The sequence below is a fragment of the Limulus polyphemus genome, unplaced genomic scaffold, assembly GCF_000517525.1.
Source record: "Limulus polyphemus unplaced genomic scaffold, Limulus_polyphemus-2.1.2 Scaffold5974, whole genome shotgun sequence".
NCBI classification, from domain to species: Eukaryota; Metazoa; Arthropoda; class Merostomata; order Xiphosura; family Limulidae; genus Limulus; species Limulus polyphemus.
In genome coordinates this window covers 26,558-50,771 of record NW_013671584.1, presented here as the reverse complement: position 1 = coordinate 50,771, position 24,214 = coordinate 26,558, and the positions used below count along the sequence as shown (strand labels likewise).

Here is a 24,214-nt window from a genome sequence, read left to right as displayed (position 1 = left end):
ATATGCATCAAACTTTTCTTACAAACTGTCATCTGTATATTTTTGATTGTGTAGTTCAGAATATGCTCTTTCTTTAGGCACAAACCTAGCTACTGTATATTTAATCTGTTATGACTGCCTTCCTATTCCATAAAAATTAATGGTAAACAAAAGATTAATGTAGACAAAATAATGTTTATGTTCAAAATATAGAAACTAATGTGCTGTTTAGTAGTTATTATTTCTAAATTTAGGAGGTTGTGTTTTTTCTCTTCCTTTTTTTATTTTACTCCATTTTGTTTTATTTTCCTCTTTTGTTTCACATAACCCTTCAAAAATGACTGCATACCTCCAACGATATGCTTGCCACATTTTGAAAAACACTGCTCTAGAAAATTATTATATTGAAAAACTAATGAGGTTGATATTTTAATGAATTTTTATTATTGATAAACATTTTCTATATACATCCAAATATACAAACATTCCCACAAAACTAAAGTTTAACAACTGCAAAATTTATATGCTTTTTAAACATGCTGGTATAAAGGCAAAATCAAGTTGGATTATACTGAACCTGTTTTAAGTAGTTCAAAAGAAAAGTTTAGCTCTTTGGGAAAGATACTATCAACACAATTTCTATTACACAATATTTATTATGCAATCATGTTCCCAAAGTTTCACTGATTTTCATGTTTCTGCTTGTTTATGCAATTTAAGATGAGTTCTTAAGTTATCCATACGAGCAAATGCTTTTCCACACTCATCACATTCATAATCCTTTACACCAGTGTGAACTTTTTCATGTCTTCGAAGGTCCTTTGGAAAAGCAAATCCCCGAGGACAAGAAGAGCAAATGAACTTTCTCTTTCCACCATCACTGTGGCATTTAAGATGAGCACGCAGTATTTTGGCTGTCTTGAAATTCTTGTTACAAATCCTACACAATAAAAAATACAAGAATGTGACGAAGGTATTTAATGCTCAAATGTTTGATTATACCATATATTTTCCTTGAAAATATGCTGAAACAGTTACAGCCCAATTTCACACTAGTACAGTGTTCATACTCTGACTACCAATAGCAGAAAAGTTTCCCAAATTATTTGATCAGCATAGCTATATTATTAGTGAATTGTAACATGTTTCTGGAACAACATTTTTTTAATTCTTGCAAACATAACTTGAACAACTATGAATTTTATCTTAACTAAAGTGGGATAAACATATATTAACATACTGAGTAATTATATTAATAAGTGTATATATATTTGGGCCTGTTATGACACTCAGTGTAAACTCACAAAAGAAGAAATAGTGAAAAAAATAGTAAAAAAACTCATTTTTTTATTTGAAGAGAATCTAAGCAGTTACTAGTGGAATTAATTGCAATATTGATTACATTTATTTATTATTATTTATGTTTATTTAAAATTTTTGTATGGTTCATATATTATTGGGTACTCTTGTAATCACCAAAGTCATGCATGAATAACTTATAAAAATATTTTTTAAAAATTGATGAAGTCCACATCAACTCCATCATTTATTCTATAGTATATATCATAAAACATCAATAATAACTGTTAAATATCTTAACAGAAAATAGAATGGTAATAATAGCTATTGGAAAGAAGCTACCAAAACCTATTATAATTTTACTGTTGTTTTAGCTTCTAGAAGAAGAAAGCTAATATTTCAAGCAATATTTCTTAGTAATTAATGTGTACTTATGGCTTTCTGTGTGTAACTATATACAAGCATATGTCATTTCATAAAACAGTAGTTTTTAAGCTGTTTAGAAGACACCTTAGAGAATCTTTATTTACTATGTGTCACACATTGTTGGAACACATATAGCTTGGCTACTATGCTTGATACAAGTCCCTTCTATGAAGTAAAAATTTCATACAATAAAACATGACTACATAAAGGTGATTTTATAAAAAAAAAATATGAGAGTTTTAAGCACAAAGCACATATTTATACTTACTGAAGTTGAATCATTTATTCTTGCTAGAACATTTAACATACTTTATTTTAACTCATATTTTAATACTGCTACAATGAATGTGCTGAACTGATTACAGCTTTGTTGCTAAAATAGAACCAACAAAAATAAACTGACATACCTGCACACTTCTTTAGCTCCAGAATGATGTACATTGGTTTCATGAGCATTCAAGTAAGCTTTAGTTTTAAACAGCTTTCCACATACACTGCACTGATGCTCCTTTTTGTCACTATGAACCACCTCAAGATGTTTTTCATAGGAGTGCTTATATTTAAAACACACAGCTAAATAATAAAAATAAAAAGTTCTACAATAATGGAAAACAAAAATAATACAGTAAACACTTAATTGATAATATTGTAGATATATTTAAATGATTTCATTTCCCAATGTGTTACCCCTGTGAGAAAATATCTAGCAGAAACCTTTTATTGTTTTTAAAGAAGAAATGCCAAATATTGTATGTTGATATTGAATTTCTACAACACTGCTAGTCACTTATTACGGAAACTTTCTTACAAACAGGGACAGCCTTAGGCATGTGAAATCAGTGCAGCTGCCCTTCCCCACATTTGAACAAGATGTGTTTTAATTAAAATTCTATTTTTTTATTCTACACTGTTTCTTATAGTTAGTTTTTCTACTGTATTAGGAATTATATTTAATACTATACTGGCGCAACTCAAAACAGTAGCAACATTTGCCCACTAACAGAGAGGTGAAGGATGATAAATGGCCACATCTGATATATTTTCCATTTCAATGGATTTTTACATTTACTAATTTGAAGTTTGCTTTTCAGTCCTTAAGTAGTCACGACAAGAAGCATGTTTGAAACATTTCCACATATTTTTCACAAAGTGCCCATACAACTACAGAGCTATTCTGATTCACTAAAAACTTCTTGGAAACCATTTGGATAGTGTTTGTTGTTGTTGCTTTATCATAACTGTCGTTAGGTTTTTGTGTTACACTCTTTAAAGATATATTAAATTTTTGAAGCATTACTTATTAGGAGATATTTTGTTTTGATGCTTTTTAACTGAAAGTTTACTTTATCAGGTTAGTTACAATTATAAAATTGTGCATTAATTTCGCTATTTTCAACCTCACATTCTTAAATTCCCACAGATTCCCACATATGCCTCAGGCTACTCCTGCTGACAACTATTTTTACTCTAATAAATAAAAGGTGAAATCAAAAATAAGATTGGAAATTTCCATAAAAAAACAAGGTTGCATTTTTTACATTTTGTTGTCATTAACTGCAAAGTTACACAATGGGCTATCTGAACTATGGCTACTGTAGATATCAAATCCTAATATTTAGTATACAAGCCCTCAAGCTTACTGCTATAATCACAGAAATTTGTCAAAGCTAAAGTTTCATGTCCTCTGTCACATTCATTAAATTAGGTGAGATTTAGTCATATAAAATATAAATCTTATACCTGTACATGTACTTTCAATAAATAATAATTATTTGTAATTTTCTACTGTTTCAAACTAGTAAATTTTATATGGCAATTTTTCTTAATTTTTGGTAAAACAAATGTAATAATACACTTTCAATTTAGTTTTAAGTATTGGGAATTCCAGCAATAAAACAATTCACAAAGAACTAACATTTTCACACTGACTTGCAGTGTAGTATGTTATTATAATTTAAAATTGGTTTTATTTGACAGTTTAAGAAAATAAAAATGCTAAAGAATTTAAGACTTTTTCTTTAATCATTCATATATATATATATACTTTTCATAGTACTATTCATTTAAATATGCGAGGATGGATTTCACTCTAAGTATAGAAATAATGCTATTCTAATTGAAAATTTTCTTAAACTTCTAGAAAGCAATTGTAGACTTAAGCATTTACATGTTATTTTGGATTAAAATTCAAGTCAAGAGTTTAAGAGATTGTGTATTTCTATGTAAACACATTACATACTAGATTGTGAAAGTCATAGCTGAATTTATGGTTACTCAGAAATAAATATTTTGCTATCTGCAATAAATAAACAAATTTTTACAAATTTTCATTGTTATATGGAATCTACAAAACGTATTTACATTGATATGTCAATCCCACTACAATCCAGTACACTTGATGATGAACTGTTGTACAATATGGAATTTAGAGCAACACAAATTATGTAAGGTTTGAGAAGTTGTAATAAAATTGAGAACATGTTTTAGATGCTCTAAAAATGGAATAAAGATTTGTATAGAAAGGCAAAAGAACATGAGAGAAAATTTTAAAAACAAAACCTCAAATAAGTTAAAATACCTAAAGACCATGAAAATGTATTGCAGGAAAATTAAAGAATGAAAATCAAGAATGTGAAAACAACTTACAGAGATGTCTGAAGAACATGATAGAAATTTTGTGCGGACTTCAAAGAAATGTCAAACATTAAATACGAATTTAACACAAATATGTCCAAAGATGTAGAGGACATTGTTAAGGCATCTATAATTCAAGAAGTTACAGAGAGATGTAAAATAAGTTTGAACAATTGACAATCAGACACAAAGTACCATCCTAGTTATTATCATGCTACCTGCAATCATGCCTCCTATGATGAAAGATATTATTTCAAGTTATCCAGTAACTTCTTACATGAATATGTTAAACAACATACTATGATGGAAAAGAACAAAGCACAATAGAAACTTATCAAGCACAGTTTTAGTTTCAGTTTGCATAATTAATATTTAACTTGCTTCCAATCTGATAAAAAAAGGCCAGATGCAAAGACAATAAGTTAAAAAACAAAAGAAGAATCAGTCATTAACACTGATGCTGGAACAATGTTTTTAGTGGGGGAGCTAAAAACCATTAAACAGAATTGTAATCCTTGTATATTGGTTGGAAACCATACATTCAGTTGCTGTTGTGTTAAAACTTTTAATACAACAAAGTCAGCGTCAACATGTAGTTGTTTATTATATCTAAGAAATAAATGTTTTAATCACCATCTTTGCTAGAACGGAATTAATATAGTTTTGAAATCAAGATACCTGACACTACAGGCTTTATTAACTTCAATGTTAGGAATAAATGTCTGCCTGAAATAGCCTAAAATACAAGTAAATACACAACAGCACTGCAAGACTAGCAAAAAGTAGCAAATTTATCTCTAACAAAATACTACTTGTAAATATCATACAACAGCACTGCAAGATTAGCAAAAAGGAACAAATTTATCTCTAACAAAATACTACTTCTAAATATCATACAACAGCACTGCAAGATTAGCAAAAAGGAACAAATTTATCTCTAACAAAATACTACTTCTAAATATCATACAACAGCACTGCAAGATTAGCAAAAAGGAACAAATTTATCTCTAACAAAATACTACTTCTAAATATCATACAACAGCACTGCAAGATTAGCAAAAAGGAACAAATTTATCTCTAACAAAATACTACCTGTAAATATCATACAACAGCATAGAAAATGTATATCTTACAAAATATCATGCAATACCACTACAAGTTTAGCAAAAACTACAGGATTTATGTCTTTATAAAATCAGTTTGCACTCATATAGCATTATGTGAACTACTGGAGGTATGCAATGTAAATCAAATAAAACCAATCAACAATCTTTCTTGTAACTCTGCTAGTGAGTATACAGCACCACAAAACATCACCCCAGGAGTAGATGTGATACCCTTAATTCCCATATGTCTAAGTCAAGATTTTATGCTCTTTCTAGTTATTTTTGGATAAATTTTTAACCCTTTCACAATAGGTACTGTAACTTTAAGATTTTTTAAAGTATTCTCCCAAAAACTAGTAAGATTTTGCTAAATATTATAAGTATCATTTACATAAAGAATGACATATTTTAATTAAGTCTTTCTATTAATATTTTATTTATCTATCGCAGTTATTTGCACTCAAACTCTAAATAGTTCAGGAACAAAGTGATTTAAATTTTAATTATAAAAGTATGTTTCTTCATCATACAATTTTCAAATTTTATTTGCATAACCTCTAAATGAATATGAAAAGTTTATTTAAGGTAAATGTTTATATTTTATTTTCCATTTTCTTTCTGAAATGTTTAAAATTAATTAAGAAATAGAAATATGTACATACCTTTTAACTCTTAGCTGAATAATCAGCATTTCCCAAACTTTTTTGGCCACAGAACACTTTTCAGCTGAAAAAAAGCTTATGGAACACTAGACACGTGAATTATCAGTGTAGAAGGTATGTTGTGTGTGCAGTGCCCACTAGATTTGTATATTATTCTTTTATTTATTTAATCAAATTACATATTAATGAATTTTACATTTTTTATTCTTATAATATATCTGAGGTACAAACATCTCCACTAAGATATTTTGTAGAATAGATATGACATCTTCTATAATTCTTCAATGCGAAATTGATATTATCTAATTCTAACACATAGGGAAATATTTCATAATAAGTTATGTTCATACAAAAAGTGTTAAATGTTTTATTAAAATTTAAAATCATGATTTTCTCATGGAGCACCTATCAATCTCAGATGGAACACCAGTGTTTCGCGGAACATAGTTGGGGAAACACTGATCTAAATCCATCTTCATAATTTCACATCTTTACCTTTTCACTTATAGTTAATTTTTAATGTTTCATTTTCCTTTCTTGTCCTTTACAGCATATTATTCACCTTAACACAAATCAATGATACTATCTGGGCATAGTACAGTATCTTTGGGAGAGATGCACAAGCCTTCGTAAAACTTATCTTACACTTGCACTAGATCGTAATCTTTGACAACTGGGGCAATGTTTGAGATAACTTTTTAAAATGTTTAAACCTTTCAGTTATGCATTTTAAAACATAAATAATACATAATTAAAAAGACAAAAAAATAAAACCTAAATGCAATTTGAACTCTCTCTCTAACTAGAACATATTTAGGTAAGAAACAACTGAAGTGCTATCATGAACAAAGCAGCCAACAATACTACAAGCAGTAAAATCTACTCTATGACAACAACTTGGCACAAATTTCAAAATAACCATTATTAGATTATAGTGTAAAATGAGCTCCTTCTGAGAATTATATACATGTATGTGAAGTAAATATATGTGGCTTGTAAACCTCAAAGCAAAGTACAGATGGTGGGTGTGGCATCCATCAGGGGTAGGCAAAATATATTACTTGTTTATACTGGATTCAACAATAGGACTTTTGAATTATTAGTGTCAATAGGGCATGTAATTGTACTCATTGTCTAGACATAGATGTACAGGCTGTGGTTTATTCCATTCAATACAGAGGCTGTGAAAGTTGAGATTTTCCATAACTTGGGGGTCATGTGACAAGAAAACTGGAAATGAAGTTGTTTTTTAGGTTTCTTTTGAAATAAAGGAAATAAAACTTAGATAAAATAAAACAAAACTTCAAATTAGAACATACATTATAATGTACATTTCCTTGACATACATTGGTAGCAAAATTGTTTAATTAGATTTTGAATGAAACTCAGTCACTTGCACAGAAAGGGGTTTAAAATGGTGTCCATAGTGAAACAGTTAAAAGAAGCATTCAGGTTATGACGAAACATTGACTGAAGAGGAGAGATTTAAATTATTTCCAAGCTAGCTGAGGACATTAAAAACCTACATCAGATGTTCTATACATAAGTACCCAAAAGACAATAGTTTATCAGCACATAATCAGTTCACTCATGTCATTTGGGATGTAGGTATGTTATCTATGATCAAGGTTGCTGATAAGTAAACTGTTCATCTTCTACAAAATAATATAAAAGTGATTAACAAACTGTAATCTAGAAGGATTAATCCCACAGGTACTCAATGCATTTCACTTGGGATAAACCAATCGATACTGAAACAATATTTTGTTCAAGACTAGAAGTATCAACAATGCCTTGTCAAAGATAAGGAAGCAGAAGTTGTCACTGTTGTGATCAACATGGACTATATATCCATGAATAGAAGCAAGAAAGTGGTAATAAACAGTCACAAAAGATAGTCCAGAACTAGTGGTTCAAGTAAAAATTGGCAATGAAATATGGATTGGTTAAAATTGAAGGATCAATTTTAACTGAGATGAATGTAATTACCTTGTTTTTCATTTTCATAAAAGGTTCATCATCTAAAAAAGTTTGCAGAAGACAAAAGTATTACAGATGGAATTGTGTTTGGTTTGTGAAGTTTTGCATAAAGCTACTCAAGGGTTATCTGCACCAGTCATTCCTCATTTTGAAGTGATACTCTAGATGAAAGGCAACTAGTCAACACCATCCACCACCTACTCTTAGGTTACTCTTTACCAAAGAATAGTGGGATTCATTGTTACATTATAGCACTCCCACATCTGAAAGGGCAAGCACATTTTGCAATGGGTTCTATAAAAGGAAAATTATTTTATATGCCAATTGACACTACACTTATTAACAATATTATTTAAAAAACACCACTTGATATTCGTGTTTTGACTAAATAATTGAGAAATGAGGTACATCACACTTTGTTGCAAATAATTTTTTTCACATGTGCTATAAAAAAATGTTGTGAAGATTAAAACTTGTATAATTTTCTTTTATTATATGATGGGTTTTGTTTCATTTTAAGTATTAGCTGTGATCATTACATTTTTGAAGTCTTAAAAATATAATTTCCTAAATTTCAATGACATAATGTAGTTGGTTCTCCCTTTGAAATCTTTATGCTGTACCACATTTTATGGATTGTACAATACTAGTCAGATTCCTTAATAAAGCTACTAAAGCACTGTCAATACCCAAGCACATGTACTTACAGTACTGACTAACATCATAATGTACCCTCAATACACATCATATTTTACAATAATATATTGTTTATTAAAACTCAGAACTTGTTGACTTACCACAGTGTTCACACTTATATGGACGGAGCTCATTGTGATGAGGCAGATGAGCCAGCAAGTTGTATTTGTTAACAAACTTTTTCTGACAAATGTCACATTCTATGACTCCTTTCCCTAGACAATGTAAAACATTTTAAGAAAACTAAGCTTGTTAAACTAACATAAATTACCACTGTTTGGTTCTTAGATAGGAGCATTAAAAGTAAAAAAGAAAAGCACATGTATAATAATTTTATATAACTTCATGAAAAGAAAATGTACATTATACACATTATTTGCACTCTAAGTATGTTATTACTATTCTAAAAACAAAATATCAGCTATGGATACAAAACTTTCAATAATCTAATACATATTTTATTTTTCCATTCAAATTTGACTTGTTCATGACAAACTAATTTAATGACTAAACAATGTAAACCTGACATATACAAGATGGACCGACTCATTATTTTGATTAATCACTGTTATCATGCTTCTCAGATCTCACAATATGTCATACATGAAACAAGTATACCTCTAATAATTGAACAATAAAAAAAAGAGGATGTACACAACAACCCAACAACATGTAATCTTAACTGTATTTCACAGAGAACAAAACAGTTTTAAATTAAAAGAAAAATCATACAGATAATATTCAGATTGGTGCAAATAAATTTCTAATATTTGATTAAGATACACATATAGTTACCAAAATTTTCCGAGTGAAAAAGAATTATGCGTATATATTTTTTTACCCCAAATTTTGTTTTGTTTATTTAGTTCAAACACTGTTAATGTACTTAACAAAAATAATGAAGTTGAGTTTAGAAGCCCATATTTCTATAAACCTGTTGACTACATGAAAAAGTGAAGTAATATATGAATTAACTAAAGTAGTCTTGTATGACTGCTGGAAAAAAAAAAGGTGTTTATTCAGTAACAATGTGTGCAATTGCAGCCAGAAGTGACCCCTGGGAGATTGACAAGAACCACTTATGTAGGGAAACAATAAGTGCAACAAACATGAAACAAAACAGAAATGAAATAAGCCAACAAATTCTAGAGACAATAAAGAGAAAATTTAAAACTGATAAAAAAAAATAATAATGTAATACATATCAAACCATAATTGTTCTTAAATAATTCTTTCCTCTCACTTAGAATACATGTGTATCGTCGTACACAGTTTCATGATTATACAAAATAATGTAGTACAGAATGTTTCACTGGCAATTCTATGAATATCTTGCATGCACGAGGATGCACGAATTAATATTTTTTCATACTATCAACTCTCAAGGGTTCTTAATTTTTAAACAATATTTGGTCACTCTGTCACTAAAATTTAAACTAATGAATGGACAATGATGATCACACCTATATTTTCACAATGTTGATGCACATTGAAAGAAATAGCATTCTAAGCCAGGTTGATATTTTTATTTAAAAATCTATTTATCCTGACTTATGTTCCAATAACAATAAATGAAAACAAAATTTTCCATGAGTATAGCAAAATTAATTTTAAATGTAGGTATTTTATGCACGTTACATTCAACTGAGTTCCTAACATCAGAAATACTAAAGAACGATAAGAATTGATTTGGTGTTTATATTACAATAGTGCTAAACTGTTCATTCTTATATACAACCAATCTCTGAAAGTAGATTAGTGGAACCTTCTAATTGATTAACTTCTGGGACTTATTAATTGATTAACTTCAACCAAACAATTATTTTTATAAGATGGCTTGGAAACAAAATAAACATATATGATTCTTACAAGTTGACAAAAAGAAATTTGTACTAAAAGTCAGGTTTTAATACCCAGGGTCAGCACAGCACAGATAATCATTTATGTAACTATACATTTAATAACAAACAAAAATAATATCAATATTTCAATTACTTGAATTAAGCTGAAAGGACTTGAGTTAATTTATATAAACAAATATCAATATGTGTGTGTGTATCTGTTCCTTATACATTTTCACACTTCTTGACAATCAGCAACAATCTTGACAGTGATACAGGATGATATGAGGAAGGTCATTGTGGTTCATATCTAGTTTTGGAAAAATTATCGACGTTGTATATCCCTCAGCATTATAATGAACTATATAACCACTACTGTTAGAATCCTTGAAAACAGTGTCTTTCTTTTCAGTATTGGTACCTTTATGTATTTTTTTGCACTTTTAATGTTTAATTTATTAAGAAAAAAAAGTAGAAGCACAATTTCCTATCCATTGTTATAAACAAGTTTTTATTTCACCCATCCAATGGACAGGTACTCCAGCTAGTTGAAAATAATAATGCAAAATTATAATGGCAATATTTCAATTAATGGATAGTTGGAATAACTGAAAACAGTAATAATAACCAGAAACATTAGTTGATTATTTTACATGACACTAATCAGTACTCATAGGTAGTTGAATGAGTTGGTTAATTGCCAAGCTCTAACAGTGGATACTGATATACATATATGGTTGTGATGAGTACATAAATTTGTTGAGCATCCCACTTGCTCTGTCCTCACTTCAATATTGAGGATGTCTTGAGATTAAATGGAGTATTTTATTATACATTGGAATTATTCAAATATCTAGAGAACCTCTATTCTTTCAAGCCTAAAAATCTAGTATGTAAGTATGAATAAATGTAGTTATAGTTTAACATACTGATGGAAAAAGTGATTTCTCCAATTATGCAATAGGAATGTAAGGCCTCATTGTGAACTCTGCCTTAGATACAGCTAATTTTATGACAGAATGACTGCATTGAGAACTTTCTCTTGAGTGCACCACCGATGGTACACAATGTCCTGTGTTTACCCATTTAAGCTTTGGCTGGTGGTGCACACTATGATTTAAGTAATAATAATCAAATGATCATAATATTTAATTTTTTTTTCAGCCTAATCTTGAAATCTTTAATTATGAATATTTCACTATTTTATGGTCGTAAAAAAAGGGACATCAGATAAAGTAATCTCTATTGTGGATGATAATAGTTCTATCCTTATTATATTACAGTCTTCATAAAAGTTTTCTTATTTATGAAAGAAGTCTCAATTAGTGTTTTCTTTTACTTCAATTACTCACAATGAAAAATTTAATCCAATTTCTAGATGAAATATTAAAATAAAATTAATTTAATCATCAGTTGTCCTTTCAACATGGCATCCGTACTCCACCAGTGGTACATGATGGAAGGCGTGGCTTCATTATAGCTGTCCTTATAAAATAAATGCTTCATATAGGACTTAGGAGCTATGAGGTACAGTTATATCTTATGGGTGCTGTGTACCACGGTTGGCTCACGACATCCAACAGAAAAATTCCATATGTACAACCGGTGGCACACGATGTCATGAACATATTAACATTATTCTCATAATTGTACATGCTGAAAATTACAGAAGCAGTTCCTAGCTACTGGTCCATTAACACATTTTTAAAGAAAGTATGTCTGAATCCTTTGAGAACTTCTGTTTACTTCATTTCCATAAATCATACATTATAGTAGAGATCTATTAACTTCTAACACTTCCTTGTATTTTACAAAGATTTTGCTGGTCTCTGGTGTGAAAAAGGTTGGAAGCAACTGATTTATATCATAAAATGGACATATAGTGGTAGTTCTTTTCTTTAAAATGTTTCTCTATGCGACACAAAAGATTAGTTTAAAAAATAATACCAGTGGAGTTGGATAAAAGCTAGCTTGGGCCTGAGCTTTTTCTTACTTAGAGTAATGTTATTTATAGGGACATAAATATTATTGCTTGCAACCATAAAAATATTCTTTACATCTTTTTAAAAGACAACCCAATAAAAAATCAGAATTATGCAATTCCATATGAAGATCATCATGAAAGCCTTAGATTCTTAAACATAATGAATCTACTGTTTTGTACTAAAGTACCAATAAATAGAAGTTGGACAAAAAAGTAAAAACACCTGCAACAAAGATATGGCCCTTCTTCCCCAGATGGTATATGTACAAGATCCTTAGTAGATCAATTAATCCTATATGCACAGGTGGTAATAAAAATGCACATTCCACAACTTTTTACAGACTGCCATTCAACATGGTATTATATATTTGATGTCAGAGTTATTGGTAATTTACGTTATCATACATTTCTGATTTAGCAACAGCTTATGATACAGGAGTAAATACCAGTTACAATATACAGGGATACTGAAATTTTCTATATATATTTGCACTTCACAGGTTATGCAAATTCAATATGTAAACTGTATAATACACAAAAGTATTTTTATTCTTTACATGAATATCACATTGCATTCTGACTTGTCACAGTCTGAGTTAGACCAAGATCAACAATTCAAAGGCATATCTTGAGTATAAATACATTTGTAAAACATTTGATTTTTTGTGTACAACAGGTTTGTATATTTGACTAAAAATTTAAATATATGTTTTCAGGCAACATGAAAAGAAGTCTAACCTAACTTTAAAAAAAAAAAGACAAACTGTAGAAGCATGATTAACTCTTCCCACACGAGGGAGGGTGTATCCTTCTCAAAGTATACTTAACCAAATTGTAAGAAATTAGTAAGCAGTATCTAGTTTTGGTTTTAAAAATTAATATAATATGAATGAATTAGTTTTCTATTCTTTTTTATGTTGGGAAATTTCTAAAATTTTGTTTTGAAGCAGTTGCTTGAAAGAATATTAAAAAAATACTTCTTTTCATCATAGAATTTGAATTTCTTTTACTGTTTACCAGAATCTCAATTTTTATATAGCTAATCAATTTCAATTTAATATATTTTCTTTAGCATATTTCATTTGATAATTTATTTTGCCAACAGCAGTATGACTACTTTTAGCTATAAATCATAAAAAAAAACACTGCAAAAATTGACAAGTATTTATTAGTGACTGACGATTTGACCTTTCAAAATGGTGTCAATTCAGGCAAGATAATAATAGTTTTGCTAACAATATTTTTGGCCTAAATCAGTTTATTTCTAATACATTATAAGTTATTTCACAAAAGTCTGCATGTATGTGTGTCCACATATAACTGATGAACCATTGCATCAACTGTCACCAAACATAGAATATCTTCTTAGGTCCTCCCAGAGAGTGACACAGGGAAATGAGCATTTGGAAATATCCCCCTATGTTTTCCCCATGCATTGTACTGGTAGTAAGTATTCAAAAAATAAGGATTTGAGTCGGAAGAATTTTTTGTCACAGTACTTTCTAAACATAATAGTTTATTTGATATTTTGTCATAGAAGAAAATTGCTTTAGCTTTCAATGAAGTATATCTCAAAAACTTTTTCAAGAAGGAAAGAAAAAACATATAAAGAAACTATAGACATTCCCAGATATGTGGTTTGTTCTCAAGTCTTCTGAACTTTCCAATGCATTCTGTTATTCTTCTCTGCACAAACTAGGTCTTGTCAATTTCCCATAATACAATACATTACTTTTTACACCACTTTATTCGCTCTACAGATTTGAAGTTTATGAACTGCTCTATCCAGTGGTATTTAAATGTTGCATGTAGCTATTTTGAAAGCAGACCTTCATTAATGATTTTTCAGATAACATGCAGTGAGATCATATAATGGTGTGAAAATACTTAAAAGTATTGTTTCTTCAGTACTCACTTTAACATTGTGTGTTATTATTTTAGAATGTACTTAATAATATCTGTGTAAGAGAAGTATAATAATAAAATAAACAAAACAATAATTATGTTCACAAGGAATGATACTTTTTTCTTAGTAAATATAAAACTATGCTTTGGGAGGGGCAGAAAAATTCACAAAAATCTTAAGTGTATTGTTTACAGACATCTCCTTGGGGTTGTGCAGAAAGGTAGCTTTCAATTTTTTTTACCCCATTTTTCTTTGTGAGTTACACAGAATATTACAAAATGATAAAATGTTAATTCTAAAATATTTTTGAAGAAATAATTCTTGAACTAGTTAAGAATATTGCTTTTATTTAAAATTTGAAATGCAGGTGTGTAGTTGACACCTGAAAGGTGCTCACCAGTCGAGAAAGATTTAATAGGCACTTTAGTGAACCAAATTTCCCTTCTTGATTTTAAAAGAGGAACAGTATCATGGGTTATCACAGGTATTGCAATTATCCCACAAGTCTCATCAGGTAAACTTAACTTTAGTTGACAAATCATGAGTGAATGAGACTGCCGAGCTTTATGTCAAACTGTGTCCTTAGGGAGTGGTACATAATTTCTAAGCATACTTTTCAAGAATATGCACATACCCTACTATGAATAATTTAAACAGTTCTAACAGCCAAAAGTAGAGCCACACATTATCAAGCTACTTCTACTTAGTGTTTCTACTTTCTTGTCCAATAACTGTATATAAATATACATACATATATACTTGATACTTGGGATTAACAAAAAATATAACTTCTACCTTTTCCTTTTCCATGTTTCACAAATAAATGGTTTTTGAGGGATAATTCCCACTTGAATTCCTTCCCACATTCTGGACAAGTAAAAACAGAAAAACTTCCATTTTGATGTCTTTGTTTCATGTGAACCGACAAGTAATGTTTAGTGCGACAATCATGCTGACACACTGAGCATGTATATTGACTTGGACCAGGCCTATGTGTAGTCATGTGTGACTCAAGTCCAATTTGGGTTCTGTAATTTTTGCCACAGATTTCACAGTTGTGGTTAGAATTCTTGTGAGTCTGCATATGTTTTAATAGAGTTCTATTGCTTTTGTACTGTTTACCACACATTTCACAAGGAATATTCTGATGATAATGAGTCTCATAATGCTTGCTCAAACTTCCCTTCTCTTTAAAAGCTTTCCCACAATTCTCACAAGAAAATTTTTTCTGCTCTGAGTGACAATGCAAATGACGAGTAAGCTTTTTTTTCACAAGAAACATCTTGCCACACTTCCAGCAAGAGTACTTTCCGTGTATTTTGTCTTGTAATTCTTTTCCCTTATTCATAGAACACACATATCCAGTTCCTTCATTAATACTTACAGAACTTTCAGAGAATGATGAACATTTTGGCACACTATTTCCATTCAAGCTTCCATGAACAGAACTAACATGAAACTCAAAATCAGTTTTAGATAAAAATACCTGATCACATGAATTGCACTGAAATTGATGGGCTTGTTTAAAATGTTTGTCACGATGAACTTTGGTTTTAAAAAATGCATCACAATAAGAACATTCCCATGACTGAGTTTTTGCTAACCTTTTTACTCTCTGTCCCTTTCTTTTATTACTTGTTTTCATTCTTTTCTCTTCTGAAAAATAGATTAATTTTTGAGGTCTCCTTCGTTTTCGTTTAGATGAAGGTTCGTAACATTGTACACTTGTTTCAAAATCTTCAATGTTTAAAGTTGAAGCTTCAACAATGTTTACTGAGAGATTTCTTGATGTTGATTCTTGTAAAATATGTATACTTTCATTAACTGTATCCACAACTCTGTTTACAGTAGTTGTGGCTGCTCCATTTCTTGATGAATATTCATGCTGTCCTGTTTGATAAATTAAAGGAATTTCTATTTCTGCTGCACACTTACTTCCTTCGATAGGATTGAACTCTAACAAGTTTTCTCCTGTTGTGGTTCCTGACAATTCACAAGAAGTGTCTGGTTGTATGTTTCCACATGCAGTTTCTGATATTTCCACTAAACGAACACTATTTTTAACCTGTAATGATGATGGTTCAAAGTCATTGTTTACAAAATTGTCAGTATGATGATCTACAGTAGATTCTTTCACATAAACCAGAGACTTGGTGGTTTTTACAGCTTCCAAACATTCTAGATCTGTTGTAACGATACCGTGTTCCACTATAGGTTCACTGTTTTTTGTCTCCATCCTACAGTCCTGAATCAAACTTTTCAGTAAAACTCACTGATCTCAGTTACATAAGCAAAGATCAATTTCCCAATTCTTTTAGCTTCTTCAACATTATACAATTAGCATTTGATTACTAATTCGATGAAGTCAATTTTTCTGTTGAAAAGAAAACAGAAAAATATATCAGAATATCACTTAGTTCTAACAACTTAACTATTTATAATGATTCTGTGCCAATTATATACATAGATTTTAATTTTTCAGACCTTAAGAATTATGTTAATAACTTTTAAATTACCAAATGTTGGAATTATGGTTATCTTTCAATATTTATATGCCAATCACAGTCAAGAGATGATTATAATAAGCCAAATCAGAATTTTAGTGAATAAAGTTAGCTGCTTTACTGATATTAATATTCATCAATTTTATATAAATGTTTATTTAAAATTAAGATTATATGAACAAGGCATTGTATTTTATATTTAGAATTGATCTCTATAGCCTTACTCAAAAGTCTTACTACTAGATGTATAAATTTGTACTTAAAAACTACATAACCTTTCCAGTTTGCTTTAAGTTCCAATACATAATTTAACAAACTACATACTACAAAAGTTTGTTAAAACATTTTGGTAACTTAAACTAGATTTATAAAATACAATAAGCAAATAACAAGCAAATTTTATTTAACCAATCAAAACACACACTCACTCCTAATACTACTACTATATTTAAATGACTTCTCCTTTATTTCCACAAGTAAACATTCACACAGAAGACACTGAAAGCCAGTATCCTTCTAACTATGGTAAGTTTTCCTAAGAACAATCAAGTATTAGCCAACTTCTAACACAGTACTGACCCTTCCCAACATACAGAAATCATTTACAAATGCATACACTGTGCATCTTTTCAAAAATGCTCAGAAAGAAACAGGGTTTCCCTACATACCCTAGATATGATTAAATTGCAACTAATGAAAGAGCCTGTTATTAGGTCAATACCTGTTCATTGTTAGTAGTATCATATGTTAAATGTTTACAGCATAGGTCCTGTGCTAAAAAACAGTACTTACAAATGACATTATTTTTAAACAATTGTGGTGTAATCATGTTCATAAGAAGGTCAAAATAATATGATATACATCATGGTGATGATTCCAGTGTTTTGATCCTTTCAAGGATATTCTGCATGAACATTGCTTCCAGGCAACTGGTGTTCCAGCTCAGTGACAAATAGATTCTTAATACCATGCTTAGACTGATAGAGAAACTATGTTGTGGAACGATGTCTTGGTATTAGGAATGGGCTATTAGTTGAAGTTTACAAATTTGATAACTGATTAATTGGGCTCATTCATCAATAGTTGGAATAACTGGAAATAGTAATAACTTGAAACACTAATTGTGATTAACTAATTTTTTTTTCTGAATTGTGACACTAACTGATTGAGCTGAACACATTACATTTATCCACAATAATAAAGTGAAATCATAAAAGCAATAATTTGATTACTTGGATAGTTGGAATAATCAAAAATAGAAATATTTGGAATCATTAATTTTAAATAGTTGATGTTTTTGTGTCATTAATTAATTTAATCATAATTTTGATTAAACAATTTTTTTATGTGACATTTTTTATGTAAACCAACGAAATATTGTTCTGTTGTTAGTAGTAAAGATAGTAGAAATTTAAGGGTATATTACAGACATTCATTACAAGTCAAAAGAGGAGATTATAGCTACACAAGTTACTAGTTAAACCACACTTGGAATTCTATGTACACTTTGGTCTCCTTTTGACTTATTGAAAATTAATTATATTTGTCATAAGACATTATATTAGGCCTATTATATTTTTTAACACCACATTCCTAGTAATTTCAACCATACTATGTTCAGCATATCCATTGCCAACGACACATTGCACTCAATCCAGAGTTCTTCAGGACATTTGGTATGAATCTTTTGTAAAAAAAAATATAACAGGCCTAACATAATGTCTTATGACAAATATAATTAATTAATTCTGAAAAGTTTTCAAACCACAGAAATTTTGTTGTAACAAATGGCCTATATAAATAGTATTCCAACCACTATTGTGTTTGTTGTATCCCAGCCAGCTTCTAAAACATGTTCACACCATAACAGCTGCTGTTGTTATTGAAAATGGTTTAGAACAAGGTTACTAAATCACTATGATGATCCCAAGGATAGAGAAAATAAGGATAAGAGGTCATCTTAATGAAGTTTACAAGATTATCTGGAGAATCAACAAGATAAATATCTACTTTATACTTTATGTTGTATACTGGAGATAACAGGATGAGATAACACAAATTTATGATCTGGAACAGACAGGCTAGGTTACAGTTAAAACATTTTCATTTTTTAGTACATTAACTGGTTAATAGAATGAGTTTCCATCTGCAGTAGTGAAGGCCAGTACTTCTAACAGGTTTTAGAAGGAAACTGATGATTTCCTGAAAAATAAAAGATAGGTTTAAATTTTGACTTTACACAAAGGTCATATGCAAGGACAGCCTTGAAAGACCAAATGGCTTCTTGTTATCCACATGTTAGCTGACATTATGTTTAGATTTTTTTTTCAGTCACACTATTAAGTAGGTTCCAATCTACATTAAAAATGTGATCCAAATTATGATAATCCAAATGCATTATCTTTACTTATTATAATTAAAGGTCATTTGCAAACTATCTGTCCAACTTACCAATTGATCAAAATAATTTTGTAGTATATCAGTATCCTCAATACAGTTAGAAATACTCAATAGCTTATCATCAGAAAACTTTACTAATTTACTGCTGCAAATATCAATAATGTGAATAATCAACATGAAGGTCAAAGCACACTCCTGAGGTACTCCACTAAAAATAAAGATTCATTAAAACTGGAAACCAATGATAACTTTTAAGTTTCTCTTACTCAGTAACCCAACAATTCAGTTAACCAATCTTGGTAATTGGCAGGTTAGAAATCAGAGCTGGTACTGTGTCACTCTTGCCTTCAACAGAGTTGTAGACTTGAGTCATGTGACTTGGACTTGAGTTGGAGTCAATTCGCAATTTTTTTTATTTGGAACTTTCGTCTTCTAATGTGACTTGCTACTCAACTTAAATGACTTGTTGACAATCCAAGTAAAAAAAATTCATTCTTGAATTTTCTTGTTCATGTTCAGGGAATCTAGTTTCTAATTTTCTTCCAGTTTCTCCAATGTAGAATTCTGGACAGTTATTGCATTTATTTTAGAAATGGTGTTGGTATTCTGCCATTCTAATCTGATAATGATTTTAGTTTAGGGCTTGGTTTTGGGGTGAATTTGAAGTCAACAGGAATTTTGTGTTTAATGGGAAGTTTTCTCCAAGTGTTGATTATTTTTTGATGTCAGGGATAAATGGTAAACTGCATGTAATGTTATGTTGTTGTTTGGTGTCAATTTTGTTTGTGAGTTGAGTTTTGAGGTTTTTGTTCTGGGAGCTGTATGGGAATTTTTCTACAATGGTTAGTGAATGAAGGAGTACATAGATGAAGAAATCAACTGTATAAAGTATTCCTTGTGACTTGGACAAAATGACTTGTGACTTGGTTTGAGACTTGGCCTTAATGACTTGTTACCAACTCTGGCCTTCAAAGTTTTTTGTGTGTGTGGGATTCCTAGGAAAAGTATTTTTCTTATATTTCAAAGGGTATTGTTCTAAACATTGATCCTCTTTGAAACTGTTCAAAAAGCTTGACTGTTGATTTTTGCATCACTAGGCTTATAGTGTAATAATGGTTGGTCTCTGGGCCACTGCCAACCCTGTTGAATCTTAGTACAAGGTGGCCTGTCATCTAACTTCTATTATTTTACTATGCTAGAAGTACATTAATGTTTACATACAATGCTATGTAACTACACTTGGAGCAGTGAATCATTGAAATTTTGCTAATCTAGATGACCGGTGCTTTGATTTTCAGATATAATGACTCTGTCATCAACATGGGAAAAATGATACACTACTGCCTGATTTTTTTCATAAACAAGTTTTTAACATCTACTGACTACAGTGACATTGAAATTTCATCCTTAAAGCTGTATATACCAACAAATGGCATGGTAGCTAGATATGTAAGCAGACTTCATCTTCAACTCTCATTATTTACATCACACAGTGGTCACTGATGCTTTTAACTTGATCTAAAATGTTCTTGTCACCTTTCCCACATCACATACAAAAAAAATTGGGGTCTCATTAAAGGATAAACCTCTCAGAAACTGCTTCAACTCAATTAATATTTTTATATACTAAACTGTTTGCAAGTTGATCTTATAGAATAAAGAGCACACTCACATAATATTAATTTCAGAACCAGCATCAATGAATGCTACAAATTATGCATTCCCAAGCTTATATTCTAAAACTGTTTGTCCATGACTTGTACCAACAGAACTTAAACATCTGTGCAATTCAAGGCATCTTCACTCTTCCAACCTAACTACTATTAACAGACACAAAGTGTATTAAAAACAGTAAAATACTGAAACTCATAATAAAATTTATTTATGCTTAAAACACTGTCAAACCATAAAATATTTATAGAAAATAAAATATAATTGTAGCACAGAAACTGAATAAAAACATGTACACATGACAGTCATGCATAAAAGTGTAAACAATGAATGTGTAATATGTTAACTACACTATATCTGCAGTATACACTGCAAATGAGGCCTTTTGCCAAAAATCAGTATAACCTTCCACTTTGTCTTAAAAATTAATATGGTTATATGAAGATCAGAATGAACATGGATAAAAATTACTGTTTCTTTAATCAAATAACTTAATGGTATGGAAAGCAAGATGGGGAATATATCAAAATATCATCTTCCTCTGTATTTTTGAAATAACAAAACATGGATTTACTATGAGACAAAATAAATAGACAAGTGTATCCTTTATCATTTGTCTGCTAGGAAGCATCAAATATTTCAGCTCAAACATGTTCTGGAAAACAAAAATTCTAAAATATTTGCACACCTTAAGCCACCCTCAAATTCATATATGTGAAAGATAAAACATTGGGCTACATTACAAGAACAAAAAATCGGGTGTCTCCAAGGTACCTTACCAGTTAGGGGGATATAAAATATTCTGAAAAATTACTTGTACTTCGAAAGCCACTTTTAAATTCACTAATCTCACAGACAAATAACAGAGCTTAATTATAAGGAAGAAAAGATGGGAGTTTCCAGGGTTGTTTAAGTATAATACAGTGGCTAGATACCCAGAAGCTGGAAATGATCTTTCAAATACTAAATACCTGACAGTTCAAAAATGTAAATGTTGATAAACTACATTCACCTCCCACTTGACTTGGACAATAAGTAATAGTAAATTACAAGACTGATATATCTTCAAAAGTGAATAAAACTTTTGCCCTACAAAAATTAATATCAAGTGTTAATCAGCATGTGTGTTTGCTAAAAGCTTCTGGGAACAATCCTTGAAATACTAGATACCCGACAGTCCATAATTTCATGATCATGAACACTGATAACCTATCAATATGATAATTATGTTAGTTATATATATAATTTGTGATAATTTTTTGAAATTAACATCATTATTATTATTATTGTAACTCATCAATATCCAAATTTTTGGACTACTGGATATTTGGTATTTGAGAGATCATTTGCAGCTGCTAAGAATCGTGCTACTGCATAAAAATTAAGAAGCATAAAACCTATTATCTCAAAATATCACACATAAGACAGAAGCAAAGGGATTCATTATAACAAAACTTTATCATAAAACCTATGATTTCCACTATGTTCCAGAAAAGAAACATTATAAAAATTATTCCCACATCTGAAGCCACCTTACAATTCATATTTGTGATAGATAAATAACATGGTTGTATTATAAGAACATAAAAAGTAGGTGTCTTCTGAGTAATTTACATAGTATATTTACATAATAAAACATAGTAGCTCTAATATCTTCTGAAAACAAATTTTCATTTTTAAAAACACCCAGGCTGCAATTGAAAAATGACAAAAACAGTTTGTCTCATAAAGGGTATAATGGGTAAAATCAAAGAAAAGCATCATAAATTTAAGATGTTTACATTGAATGCTTATAGTACAGGAAATCAAAAGTTAATCAAACAAGAAATTAGGAAACCAAATAGGGTGTATAAAAACCTAGTTAGGTTGAAATTGTAAAATTTTAAAGTATTTCTTTAAATACATTAAACATAAGTAAAATGTTATGATGGAAGTAGCACCTATAAAGGATGATAATGGAAGGCTCATATCTAATGATTACGAGATAGCTAGGTTACTAAATTCTACGTTTTCTTCAACTTTTACGAATGAAGACTTAACCAGTATTCCTTGTCCCAACAGTTGCTAGAAAACAAGAGGTTAACATTAAATTTGAGATGGTTAAGTAGCTAAATAGGTCTGGGTAAATCAAATGTTCCTTGTGAATAAAGGTAAATGCCATCTTCAGCTTATTTTTTTTCTAACAAGATAGTCTTCAGAATGGTTTGCTTTTGGATGTGATGGAAGCAGGAAATTTAAAGTAGTTTAAGGAAAGGCTTATTATATATTTGAATGATAAGGCTGATTTTGATTTTTAATAGTTTGTTTTACTGGATGAGACAGCCTAGATCATCAGTAGACGGACCAACAGGTCCCTTGTTGTCCTAAAATGTTAAGTTATTGTTTTTATTGTGCTTTTAAAAATATAGATGAATATATTTTTGGACAGTTTGATATATTTCACCATTTTTCTTTCCACGTCTTTGTTTTTTTTTATGGAAACTTGTAACAAAGTTCCATCCTGACATTATATATAAAAATACACTTACCAGCTCTTACACCACGCCTACAACTTGACACTGATCAACTCCACTCACCCAGCATCTAAGTTCTATATCATGTATGCGTTTATTTCAGTTAATATTGATTACAACAGTTCTGCTGATATTAGTGACACTAAAGTTTATAGCTTAGCTTTACTAATACTACAAAGCTCAGATTATAAATTTATAATAAAATCAACGACAAATTTCATTAAAGAACTATATCAATTATCATTATCAACTTCGAAGTTCGAGTAAATATTAAGTATTCAAATTTTAATAATTTTATGAATAAATGAATGAAGTTTCAACAAAGATCTTTCTCGCGTGAAATAAGATTTTTCTCGTTTCTCTATAAAAATATCACGTCATGATTTTCCTGTCAGCCCTCAATGTTTCTTTCACAAAGATCTTTTTCAACATTAAGTTTAATCTTGTGTAACTCAAATTAAAACATCACATACACTACGCGTAACAGCCGTCACTATAACATTGATTACTAATTAAAGTTAAATGCAAAGGTTGCATGTTGTAACGCCATCTCTAAAGTTATTTAGTATACTTGAATTTAATATTTTGAGACTTTATATATATATATATATAT

General features: G+C 29.9%; 1 protein-coding gene across 1 annotated transcript; it reads right to left on the bottom strand.

Annotated features, from left to right (window-relative positions):
- Positions 1-376: 376 nt before the first annotated feature.
- LOC106473210 (gastrula zinc finger protein XlCGF57.1-like) lies at positions 377-24,109 on the bottom strand. The gene is made up of 5 exons (XM_013933893.2): positions 23,617-24,109; positions 15,309-16,887; positions 8,884-8,997; positions 2,112-2,277; positions 377-919 (listed from the first exon to the last, which is right to left on the bottom strand). The coding sequence occupies exons 2-5, from the start codon at positions 16,747-16,749 to the stop codon at positions 670-672; spliced, it is 1,971 nt and encodes a 656-aa protein (XP_013789347.1). The 5' UTR covers positions 16,750-16,887; positions 23,617-24,109; the 3' UTR covers positions 377-669.
- Positions 24,110-24,214: the final 105 nt, after the last annotated feature.